A 12,834-nucleotide genomic window follows, 5' to 3' on the forward strand; every position below is an offset into this window, starting at 1 on the left:
TCCTACTTACTTGCTTTTTGCTATTCATTCCACAGTAATTGAAGCTCCCTGATGGCAGGCCCCAGAGCTGCCTTTCCCTCTTGTTTCCTGGCGTTGTACGGATTATTTCCCTTTTATCATCACATAAATCATGCTGCAACTTAAATAACATGGATTTTACCCAAACCGTGATCATCATGAAATCTAGCGCATGGCGTAAACTTGACACTCGGGGATTCATTCATATCTTATTTCTGGTACTTATGGTCAAAAGCCTAAAAACTGTAAGCCATTACTTCCCTATTTCAAAAGCCAAGTTTGACAAGTGGATCACATTAGTTTATGTTTTTAAGGTTTGAGAATTTGTCACTGAAGAATTTTAATCTCTTAAGGTTATTTCAATATCCTTTAAGAGTCTCATCACTTCACCCACTGCTTTAAGTGAGCACTTACGGCCATCTGATTGCTATCCGGTTGGCAGCGACCTTTCTGACTGGCCGCCTCGTACCCGATCTGCCTCTCGGAAGGGAGCCCAGGCCCCTGCAGGGGACAGCTGAACCTGGACGGCCAGGTGACGGGAAGGGCAGGACAGCTGCTCTGAGCACCTGAGCTCTAGGGGCTGCTGGCCAACCAGCCAGGGGTCTCCACAGCCACAGACTCACGAGGGCCGCGGCTGAGCCCTCCGGCAAATCTATCTAGCAAACAAAGATACTCGGTATGGACTTCTCTAGTTGGTAGATTTACATGTTCTTACTGCTTTTCACGAAACGGGGACTCCAGGAGTGACGGTCCTGGCAGGAAACAACTGCAGTCATCAGAGCACTCAGTTTCTCTCCGTAGTCTCAGCCTTTCCCACGTGTACTGACTCAGAGAAGGAAACTCCAGGGCGCCCTCCCTGTGTGTAGCTGCTACTGCCCCCAGCACTGGGAATAGAATATTTTTATCTTCCCATGCAGGTATGACTCAGTTTCCATGTCTATGAAAATAAGGAAGTTGAATTAAATGATCTAAGTTCCTTTCCAAGTTTTTGCTGTTTTTTTTTCCTTCTGAAATTAGATCTGCAAAACAACTTAGTGCTCCCGTGTGCCTAAGGAAATTTGTTTTAGGTGTTTCTGTTCCCTAAAGCATATCTCTTTAACTGTTCTCCCGCCAAAGGGGAAAAAAAAATCAACCTTAAACGCAAACAAACTCAATTAACTAACACAAAGCCAGAAAGCTCTGAGGTGCTTCTCATAAGCACCTGCCTCTGGTCTGTACCTCTGGGCACATGCTGTTCCTTCCTCCTGATGGAGTGGCCGCCTGAGTATCTCCACCCCCCCCCACCTTCCTGGACAGCCCGCTGCCCAGCTTAGCTGACCTTCCCAGTCTATGCAGGCTCCCAGGCCTGTCAGCACCACCCATGGCTGCACTGGATGAGGTCTGTCCCGCAGAGACACCGAGAGCTGCCCGTTCATCCTGTGTGCCCTGTGCCTGGCATTTAGGAGATGCTCAATCCATGGTGGATAAGAAAAGCAAGTTCTCCGTCTGGGAGACGGAGAAGGGAGGCCTCAGAAGGACAAGTGGTAGCTGGTAAACGCTGAGAAGCTTATGCCCTTGAAGGATGACTCTGCTGAGCTACAAGCTAAGCAATAAGAAACGGTGGCGGGTAACTGGCAAGCTCTGGCTGTTTAAGAATGTGTGATTATTTATTTCTGAAATAAAGACCTCTCCCGCCAGGCCCCCGCCCCCCCGGGAATCTGAGGGTCTCACTGGCCTTGGAGCGGGCCACCAGTTTAGGCCTCAGCTCCTTATTTCTGAAATAAAGACCTCTCCCGCCAGGCCCCCGCCCCCCCGGGAATCTGAGGGTCTCACTGGCCTTGGAGCGGGCCACCAGTTTAGGCCTCAGCTCCTTATTTCTGAAATAAAGACCTCTCCCGCCAGGCCCCCGCCCCCCGGGAATCTGAGGGTCTCACTGGCCTTGGAGCGGGCCACCAGTTTAGGCCTCAGCTCCTTTCACCTGCACAGGCCGCCGTGGAGACACGGGAGCTGCTTCACTTCCCGACGGCCGCAGGTCAAGTCTGGAACTAGCGCACACGGCCCCGTCCCCAGTGACTAACCCAAATAAGATCCTGTTTAGAGACGTGCTACCACCACTTCTGCATTATCTGCTAGCACATCATCACATGCACACACACAGAGCTATGTGACCTATGGGAAGGTCACTTAACTGGTCGGTGGCAGGGCTGGGAGCGGCCACCCAGCCGTCCTGCCTCAGAATCCCCACTCTGAGCTGGACACTGTGCTGCTCCATTAGTGGCCTGGGGTGGGGTGGGGTGGGAGAGACCTTAAACGTGGTGTGAAATCCTGGAATTCATGGATCAGAAAAGCTCATCAAGAGACAGAAATGCAGAGGCAACTAGAGCACAAGTTCTATCAATAAAACACCGACCTGAGAGGAAATGCACAACAAAAAGCAGTTATTATATACCCCAAAGAGCAGAAAGCAGGGACCTGAAGAGATACCTGTACACCCGTGTTCAGAGCAGCATTATTCCCAATAGCTACAACGTGGAAGCAACCCAAGTGTCCATCGATGGATGAATGGAAACCAAAATGTGGCCCATCCGTACAGTGGAATATTATTGAGCCTTAAAAAGGAATGAAATTCTGACATATGCTACAACGTGGATGAAGCCTGAAGACATTCGACTGAGTGAAATAAGCTCCCACAAAAGACAAACCCCTTGTGATTCCACTTATCCGAGGGCCCTGGAACAGTCAGAGTCACAGAGATGAAAAGTAGACCAGCAGGGGCCAGGGCCAGGGCCAGGAAGATGGGCTTCGTGTCCAACGGGCACCGAGTTTCAGAATGGGATGATGAAAGTGCCTAGGAGTCGGGACAGTGGTGATGACCGCACAACAACGTGCATGTACTTAACACCACTGAACTGTACGCGCAAAAAATGTCAAAATGGTAAATTTTATGTCATGTGTATTTCACCACAACTTTTTAAAAAGTAGGTATATACCAACTGCAGTGTGGATCAGGAGAAAAAGCCGCTCAACTTGAAGTCTGGAGCCTGCCATGAGGGAGCTAACGACCTTGGTTAAGCTGCCTGTCTCAGCCTCCGTGTGATGCATAAAATACACAGGAGATCTGTATTCTCCGGGTCATTATGAAGAAACGAGAAAAGCCCTATCGCGATACCTGGCTCTGAGTAAGCACTGCACCTTTGGAGTATCACTCTGATACTCTAGAAAGTCTCGAGAAAGAAACTGGCCGAGGCACCGAAGCTAAGCCACGGCAGGGCACCACCATCCGCGCCATGTCCTCCGGCGGGCCAGCCCCGGCCGCCACCTGCTAGCTCAGCGGCTCACGGGCCGGCCCGCCAGCACTCTCCGGCCTCTGCACACGGCAGCCCTGGCCTCCAGCAGCTTCCCCCGCGGGCCCACGCCCCTCCTTCCCCGGCAGAGACCCCGCAGCCCCTCCCTCCCGCTCACCATCCTTCCCAGCACCCGCGCCTGGTGGAAAAACGCTGCCGGGGCGGGAAAGCACACCACGCAACCAGCCTCAGGAAACGTCACAGGCCGGGCGTTTAGGGTCACAAAGCGGAACGGGCATGCACTCCCCGCTTCCTAGAAACCTCCCTGGGAGGCTCCCCAGGCCCTCCCCGTGCTCACTCTGCCCCCGTGCCCTTACCTCAGCTTCCCCAAACAGAGGCCACGAGCATGCCGCCCCTCTACTCCCCCCCCCATGCCCAGCATCCACACCCACCTCCTCCTGGGCTCCTGCGGGCCAGCCCTCCACGCAGGCTCTGGACCGCGTGCTGCCCCCTTGCCCAAGAGCGGCACTCTGCCGTCACCCTCCTTTCCCTGCATCGCCAATCGGCCTTCGCCTCCCTCCGGGATCCTCCCCCACAACATACAGACGCGGTCTGCTTAACCTTCGTCCTAAACACATACGCCCCTCTGGCCGGCGACACAATTTCTCTATGGGCCTGGCTCTCCGTGCCAGTGCCTCTCGCGCAGACTCCCTGGGAATCTTGTTCAGACGCGCATTCTGACTCGGCGGGTCTGGGGTGGCGCCCAGGATTCGGTTCCGCCAGCGCCGCCCAGACGCCGCCCCCGCCACAGAGACCCTCTGGGCAGCAGGGCCTTGGGCTTCCTCCCTCCGTTAAGAATCCGCTCCGACCCGGCACCTCCCCCAGCACAAGCTCAGCGAGACCGTCCCGTCAAGGTCGCCGATAAACTCCATGCCGCAGACTCCAACTAAACTCTTTCTCCTCTCCGGTCCTCTCAAACACAAGGGTGCAGCAGCTGGGACAGAAGTGTGCCCAGCAAGGGGAAGGCGCCTAGCGGGCCAAGCAAAGAGCCCTCTGCATCTCCCTGCAGACACGGCCCCCCGGGCCCTGCAGCCCCACTGGCAGGGGTGCCGTCAGGTCCTTCTCCTCTACCTGGCTTCCCGTGTCAGTCCTCGAGCTCAGCCTTCCCCCTCACGTCCCCACTCTCCCCTGTGGGGATCTCATCCGTCTCAGCAGCTTTATCTGTAGCCCCCGAACTCTCAGGACGCAGCCCAGGGTGCTCTCCTGACCTCCAGGCTCCTTCACCTCCTCTGCCTTGGGCCACCTCTCCCCGCTTGCGTGTCTCACGAGAATCTCCAGCTTAACGTTCCCAGAAGAGAACTCTTGACTCTTCCCCCCTTGAAACCCGCTCTTCTCCGTGATTCCCCATAGCCAGCCATACTCATCACTAAAACCAGAAACCCAGGAGTCACCTGTGACCCCTCTGGCCCCGCTGCCACCTCAACTCACGACCAGTTCTGCTGATTCCACCTCCAAGTCACACTCCAAAGCCATCTGCTTCCCCAGCCCAGGCCCAGCCACCAACCACTGACCGGCCACGACCTGCTAACTGACCTCTCATCGCCACTTCAGCCTCCCCACAAGCTCTTCTCCACACAGTCCCGCTGTAAACAAAAGCCCCTACAAGCGGACGCGTGTTTACGGCCCGCTAACGGCCCACCATGGATGAAATCCAAACCCTCCACACACCGTCGCCCCCAAGACCCTGCACCGGCCTTCCCCCAGCCAGTGTGCCTTCCTTCAGCTCCCAGCACAGGCCAAGTACTGTCCCGCACAGAACCCCTTCCACGCGCTCTACCCTTTCCTCACCTGGCTTTTAGGAAGACCGGCAGCAAGAGGAAGCACGGTACACTCAGGCAACTGAAGAGAGACCCACGTGGCTGCCTGGAGCAGAAAGAAAGAGGCGGAGCCTGGCATGATATGAAGGCAGAGGGGAAAGTAAGGGCCAGTAGTTTAGGGATTTTAGACTTTCTGCTGAGTGCACGGAACAGCCTTCCAAGAGTTACAAGCAAATGGGTGACAAAATTAGACTTGCAAGTTGAAAAGATCATTGTAGCTACAGTGTGGAAGAGCAGAGGGGCCCAGGGCAGACGGGGTCAATGCAGCAGGCCTGGTCTAAGGGAATGACAGTGGACAAGGGACGGTGGACAGGCTTTCCACTAGTTAGGAGGTTATGATACTGTGAGGTATACGTGGTCGTTCAGATGTGACCTAATTATAGTTCCCACATGTCTTTGGCCTTTGCCCACAGCTCCCAGAACCCTGGGAATTTCCTGAATGACAAGAGCAAGGGGAGCACCTTATGTTATGTTCGGTCACTTGTCCTCAGTTCCTGAAAACGATTCAGAGCCATAAAGGTGATGTGAGTGTCGTCTTGTTCATAGCAAGCCCCTTCCCACCACAACTGGGTTAGGCCGATGAGGGGACTCTGGGGAAGCACCCGAGGACGCTGGGGGAACCAGCCTTGAAAAGAGGGCTGGAACTTTCAGCCCCACCCCCTGATTTCTGGGGAGGAGGGAGGGGCTAGAGGTTGCATCAATCACCAACGGCCAGTGACTGAATCAGCCATGCTGCGTGACGGCGCCTCCATAGGAACCGAAAAGAAGGCGCTGAGGAGTTTCCAGGCGGGAGAACCAGAGCGCACGGTGGCACGCGCCACCTGGGGGCCCCAACTCCACAAGGACACGTGCTCCTGCGACGGGGACCTCACCCTGTGCACCTCTTCACCTGGCTGATGACTCACATCCTTTGTAACAAGCTGGTCATCTAACGAGTAAATGGGCTTCCTGAGTTCCGTGAGCCACTCCCGCAAATTAACTGAGCCCAAGCAGGGGGTGGTGAGAACCTCTGCTTTAGAGCCAGCTGGTCAGGAGTGCAGGTGACGACCTGGCACCTGAAACCCAATCACGGTGTCACGGGGACCTCCGATCTGTAGCCACTTGGTCGGAAGCACAGGTGACGACCTGGACCCGCGACTGGTGTCTGAAGCGGCGCCAGTCCTGTGGGACTGGGCCCTTGAGCTGTGGAGTCTGGCGCTACCCCTGGGTAGAGAGTGTCACGGTCGGGTTGAAATGAAGGACGCCCCGCTGGTGGCAGAGGGTTTCTCAGTGGTGTGCCCTCACCCACCCCACCTTGGAATCAGGTGTAGAAACCCTTTAGAAGTTAAAAAACCGGCAGACTTTACTGAACAAACATATGCAATTTGAGATTTAAAAAAGGCCTAATATGCAAGGGTGAGGAGAGGTACCACGCTGGCTGAAATCCAGTCCTAACGATGGGATCAGCGACTCCGCAATGGCTGACTGGCCCCCATCTTTTCCTGTTTTGACTGGCGGGAGGAAGGAGGGGACAATGGGAGAGGATAAACGGTAGGATAAAGGAAAGTAAGACACTAGCTCATAAACTGGGGCAGCGGATGGGAAAAGAGCCAAAAATAGGAAGAAAGGAACGGCAAATTGTGCTGACTTTTCCACTTGGCCTCCTGATAAGTCCAACAGCCTTGAACTGGGCTGGAATGAACAGAAGCGATTCTCAGAAGACTTCATTTGCTGAAGTTACAATCTAACATGATTTATGAAGCTTCTTGTTATAAATATGCTTGAGTCAAAGGATATCTGTTACGTGAAAGTACTAGAATCATAGAATTTTTAAAGACGGAAAGAAACATGGAGGTCACTGACTCAGGCTTCCGGCTCAGGATCCCTAAATTCTTCTCTCCACGTATGGACACTCCAGAAAGATTTCATCTAGAAGCCAAAAGAATAGGGCCCTTCTGTCCAGGTGGATGGTTAAAATGTATTAGGGTTTCGAAAGAGAAATGAAGAATTGCTAAGCAGAGAAATATTGTCCAAAGCTTTATAATAATTGGAAGAGGGTCTTTTTTTTTTTTTTCTTCCTCCCGGAATGCCATAGTTTATTTATTGGTCTTAGGGTCAGGGCTCCAGAAAACTTTTTCCTGTGATTACGCCTCTTTTCTCCCTCCCCCCTTTTCAAAAAAACTTTTTATTGTGGAAAGTTTCACACATACATAAAGTCAGGAAGAAGCGTTTAATAAACAGCCTTGTGTCCATCACCCACATTCTCCAAGAGTTTTTCAGCTACTTTGCCAGTGAGTTTTATTTTTAAAAAATACACAGATCAGGGCTTCCCTGGTGGCGCAGTGGTTGAGAGTCCGCCTGCCGATGCAGGGGACACGGGTTCGTGCCCCGGTCCGGGAGGATCCCAAATGCCGCGGAGCGGCTGGGCCCGTGAGCCATGGCCGCTGAGCCTGCGCGTCCGGAGCCTGTGCTCCACAACAGGAGAGGCCACAACAGTGAGAGGCCCGCGTACCGCAAAAAAAAAAACAAAAAAAAAAAACACAGATCACTAATGACTGACTAAGCTGTTCATCAAGGAGATCATTTTGGCAATAATTTTTTACCAATTTGTCCCAGGGTTAAAAAAAAAAAGCTCAGCTGTTCCATTTGGGTTAGGGACTAGCGAGATTTTAATTTCTAATTTCCAAAGCTACTGCATATTTGGCTAATTAATCCTAGCATCTGACAATGAAGGAGCAGAGAAAGAACACAACGTTTCAAGTATAGAATAGTAAAAACTCCAGCTGCATTTTAATCTCCCGTGGTACAAACTTCAGGAAGCGTATGAAACAAAACCTTCAAAAGGAAACTGTGGTAGTTAGCCTCCAAGAATGCCAATGGTCATCAGGCTTCCCCAGGGCAGCCCACTCCCACACTGCACCAGGTTGGTCCATGTGCTGGCAGAAGGGATGGTACACGGCTTCCAAGAGGAGGTACCAGGGCACGGCAGTCTCCATCGTGATCATTCTCTCTCTCTCTCTCTCTCTCTCACACACTCACACACACACACACACACACACACACACACACACACACACACACACACACACGTCACTTGCCCCGGGGGAGGTGAGCGCCCAGGTTGTGCAGAGCCCTGCGGAGCAGCCACGTGGTGAGCACTGAGGCCCCCAGGCCACAGGCCTGTGCGTGCCCCGTCTCAGGAGAAACTCTGAACCAGAGCGCCCAGCCGAGCTGCTCCCAGATCCTGAACTTCAGAAACTATGTGATCATAAATGTCTGTTGTCTTAAGCTGCTAAATTTGGGCCAATTTATTACACAGCAGTAGAAAATTCACTCAAAAGACAGAAAACCTTTTGAGGCAGGCAGCCACACAGCACCAAACTACTCTATTTCCTTCAACTCATGACGTATACTAAGCAAAATTACATAGCTTGGAATGTTTTAATTTGGATGAGACCTAACTCAGTATTTTGTATGTCGATTCCCAATCTGGTGGGCCTAAATCATACTGTATACATATTGCCCACTAAGCACTGACAAAAGCAACAAAGACAACAATGTATTAGCCATTATCTATTGATAGCACCCGTTTCTGCATTTAGACTTCGATTTTTTAAAAGGCAATAACTCCCCAAAGATTGGTCTACAACCACGACAGAGAACACTCAGGAAAATGATAAGCACTTACTTTTTTTTTTAGAGTAACACAAACTTGAAATTGAGACCCGGCTGGTATTTTGCAGTTGCTGTAGGAACCACACGTACCTTCCCGCTTTGACACTCCGCATCCACATTCTCTTCGTCTTTCTTTCCACTCTCACCCGCCCAAAAGCTCACACGCCCTGCCCTCGTGTCTGCTTGGCCCCTCTACTCTTTGGAACATCCACTATGTACACGTGCACACCCGTATTTGCATTCCTAGGAACCAAAGAACTGAGGACACAGCTCGTGGTCAAATCTCCAAGGCCAGATACTTACCTGGTATTGGTTAGATCAGGGGGTCTGTGCTAGCAGACGGCTGATGCTCAGTAAGGATCAGGCTCCCTCCTCCTCCTTGCCCACCCTGGCCCCCTCCGCATGGTGACGGAAGGGCTCCATTTCTCTGGTACTCAGCCAGCTCTCTTCCATTCAGCCTCCTCAGCAACACTCATTCACTTTAGAAAAACATCCAGCGGGCTCTATGTTCTGTACAGGCAGCCCCCAACTTAGGATGTGACCCACGATTTTTCACCTTTATGATGGTGTAAAAGAGATAAGCATTCAGTAGAAACCTACTTCAAATTTTGGACTTTGATCTTTTCCCGGGCTAGCAATATGCGGTAAGATACCCTCTTGTGTGCGCAGAGACCTAAATAGACAACGTCTCCAAAGAAGACGTACAGGTGGCCAATAGGCGCGTGACAAGATGCTTGACATCGCTAATTATTAGAGAAACGCAAATCAAAGCTACAATGAGGTACCAACTCACACCGGTCAGAATGGCCATCATCAAAAAGTCTACAAATAATAAATGCTAGAGAGGGTGCGGAGAAAAGGCAACCCTCCAACACCGTTGGTGGGAATGTAAGTTGGTGCAGCCACTATGGAGAACCGTATGGAGGTTCCTTAAAAAACTGAAAATAGAGCTGCCATATGATCCTGCAATCCCACTCCTGGGCGTATATCCAGACAAAACTGTAATTCAAAAAGATACATGCACCCCTATGTTCATAGCAGCACTATTCACAACAGCCAAGACATGGAAACAACCTAAATGTCCATCAACAGATGAATGGATAAAGAAGATGTGGTCCATATACACAATGGCATATTATTCAGCCTTAAAAAAGAATGAAATAATGCCATTTGCAGCAACATGGATAGCCCTAGAGATTCTCATCCTAAGTGAAGTTAGTCAGAGAGAGAAAGACAAGTATCATATGATACCACTTATATGTGGCGTCTTTTTAAAAAATGATACAAATGTGAACTTATTTACAAAACAGAAACTGACCCAGAAACATAGAGAACAAATTTATGGTTACCAAAGGGGATAGCATGTGGGGATGAGAGGCAGGGGGAGGTAAATTAGGGAGTTTGGGATTAACGTATATGCACTACTCTATATAAAACAGGTGAACAACAAGGACCTACTGTATAGCACAGGGAACTCTACTCAAAATCCTGTAATAACCTATAATGGAAAAGGTTCTGAAAAATATATGCACACACATATATATGTTTCACTTTGCTGTACACCTGAAACTAACACGACATTGTAAACCAACTATACTTCCATGACTAAAGAAAAAAACAAAACAAAACTCCTCTCTGTGATGCTGGACCACAGCCCCAGTCAGCCACAGGACCACAAGGGGGAACAGCTGATACAAGACCAGTCCGTACCCTCCATACCCACAGAGCCGGTCTGTTCTCCACTCTGAGTACAGAATGCAATAAGCTACATGAGATATTCAACACTTTATTATAGGACAGGCTTTGTTTTGGGTGATTCTGCCCAACTGGAGGCAACGGGGGTGCTCTGAGCAGGTCTAAGGTGGGCCAGGCTAAGCAATGGGTTCAGCAGGTTAAGCGTATTAAATGCGTCTTTGACCTACGATATTTTCAACCTATGGTGGGTCTATCGGGACGTAACTTCAGTAAGTCAAGGACGAGCTGGATTTGGAGCCAGTGAAAGTGGGACTCTTGCTATCACCCTGAGACAAGTTGCACTGGAAGCCTCAGAAGAGCTGCCAGGATCTCTCAGTGCTATTGCTCTAGGTTGTTACACTGTCTCCACACTTAGCTTTCAGAAAGAGGCTCCAATTATGTTTCTAGGTGGATAAGAATTTAGTACCTGAATGCAAAGACTTATTGTGGGATCGGGTGATGCAGCCCAAAGAATCATCTCAACCCTGTGGTCTAAACATTTCCAGAATCTCAAGCCATCTTCCACCAAGGCAAGAACCCTGAAGAATTAAGGCAAGAAATCAGAACTTTTCCACCTCTTCCACCTTCTACCAAGACCCACTGAGATCCCATTTGCGGCCCTATTCTTGTTTTCCTATCTTTATGTGTCCAGTCCCGTATTCCCAAAAGACATCTAATAAGTTATCCCGCCCACTTTTTTTCATACGAAACCCTGGGCATAGGGAAATCTTGCTGATGTCTCAGGTCAGAATAGTCACTGTTTCCAATGGGAAATAACATGAATAGAAAAGGAAGGGAAGACCCAGATGGGGCAGGAGAAAGACTAGCTGTAGCAACTGAAGCCACACACGACGGATGTGTGTCCCTGGCCTTATTCCCACCCCTAACCCTAACCCCCACTGCCACAAAGGAAGCCGCCAGCGTTCCTTACTTCGTTTAATCCTAACAAGGAGGATGACTATCACCTTTTTACAGCTGTGGACTCTGCGGCACAGAGAAGTGCAGAGCTGTGCTCGAGATCACACCACGAAGAAAGTTTCAGAACGTGGGTCTTCGCACCTTGCCCTCCTGTCCTTCCCAATATTCAAGCCTACCTTTCCCGCTCACCCCGTATCTGAGAACTTGACATTCCAATCATATTGTTCCAGGTTGACGGAACACTGCCTTAAACAGTTTCCAACTGTGACATCCGAGAATCTTGCTGCTTTCTTAAAATACGGGTCATTTACCCGTCTGAAAGATACACTAGCCCTTCTGACAATCAGTGCCCACTATCCATCCTCAAAACCTAACCAAAAAAACATTTAAAATGAGGTTAGGAAACCGGGGCAAAGCAGAAAGTTCACTGTTCTACAAGGGACGAAACCAAGTCACAGACAACTCCAACGAGCCATCAGCCAAGTCTCTCCCAATGGCAATTCTAAACGAGTCCGGGGGACACAAGAGCTTCACTCCGGAAGACTCACCTGAAAGCAACATCAAAGTTCCAACGTTTCCAGAATTCACCCGAAAACGAGCACAGAACGGACGCTGCTCCCACGAGCAGCCTGGGCGCAGCTGTCTCGGCACCAGCGTCTGAACCCACCACGGGCACGACCTCCTAGACCTACGGGGGCGAGACGAGGCGCACGGGCAGCTCCAGGCGCGCCCCGGGAGAAGCCGCCCCAGCGCCAGCCCCTCGCGTAAGGGAGCTGGGCGGGGGGTGGGGGGGCAACTTTGCGCTCAGCACCAGGACGGCAGCAAACCCAACACGCAGCAGACCGCGCAACTTCCGAAGCGCGGCCCCCGGGAGTCCACGGCCAAGCTCTTGAGGCGCTAAGAAGTTTGTGCAACATTCACAGCCTCAGCCTGACCACAGCGGCGACTAAGGGCCTGAGGAAGTGTACCCTCCTCGGCTGGAGGCCCGAAAGGCAGGAAGTGGCGGCAGAGGCCACTTGCGGGACAAGGGAAGGAGCGCCGGACTCGGGAGGTGGCTGGGGCGCCGCCCCCATCTCCTCCGCCCCAAGCGGGTCTGGGAGGATCCCCGCCCCCGGCCCGAGCGGGGCCGCCGCCCCCAGGTCGCCCTCCTGCCACAGCCCTGCGCGGAGCCGGGGTCAGGTGCCACCCGGCCCGGGGCGCGCCCCACGTCGCCCGCAGCGCCCCGCCGGGGCGCGGACACCCTTACCTGCGACCCGTCCCGCGCCGCCTGGCCGTCCGCACCGGGCCCCGCCCTTAAACCCGCCCCGCCCGCTCCTTCGCCTCCTCCGGCGGCCGGACCCCAGCCCTGCCCCGCCGATTTGTCATTGAGC

General features: G+C 52.0%; 1 protein-coding gene across 3 annotated transcripts in view; it reads right to left on the reverse strand.

The window, feature by feature from the left end:
* The window catches only part of RALB (RAS like proto-oncogene B), a 40,756-nt gene extending 27,922 nt beyond the window's left edge, over nucleotides 1-12,834 (reverse strand). Inside the window, exon 1 of one of the 3 annotated variants that reach the window (XM_060153150.1) lies at nucleotides 12,711-12,834. Coding sequence is in view for 1 of the 3 variants with exons in the window: in XM_060153148.1 (XP_060009131.1) it covers nucleotides 3,734-3,882 (149 nt within the window). In the remaining 2 variants the exon portion in view is untranslated. Of the gene's footprint in view, nucleotides 1-3,733; nucleotides 3,883-12,012; nucleotides 12,202-12,710 lie in introns of those variants that run through there. The other 2 variants (XM_060153151.1, XM_060153148.1) reach the window with 2 other exon arrangements.

Source organism: Lagenorhynchus albirostris, chromosome 6, assembly GCF_949774975.1.
Source record: "Lagenorhynchus albirostris chromosome 6, mLagAlb1.1, whole genome shotgun sequence".
Classification (NCBI taxonomy): Eukaryota; Metazoa; Chordata; class Mammalia; order Artiodactyla; family Delphinidae; genus Lagenorhynchus; species Lagenorhynchus albirostris.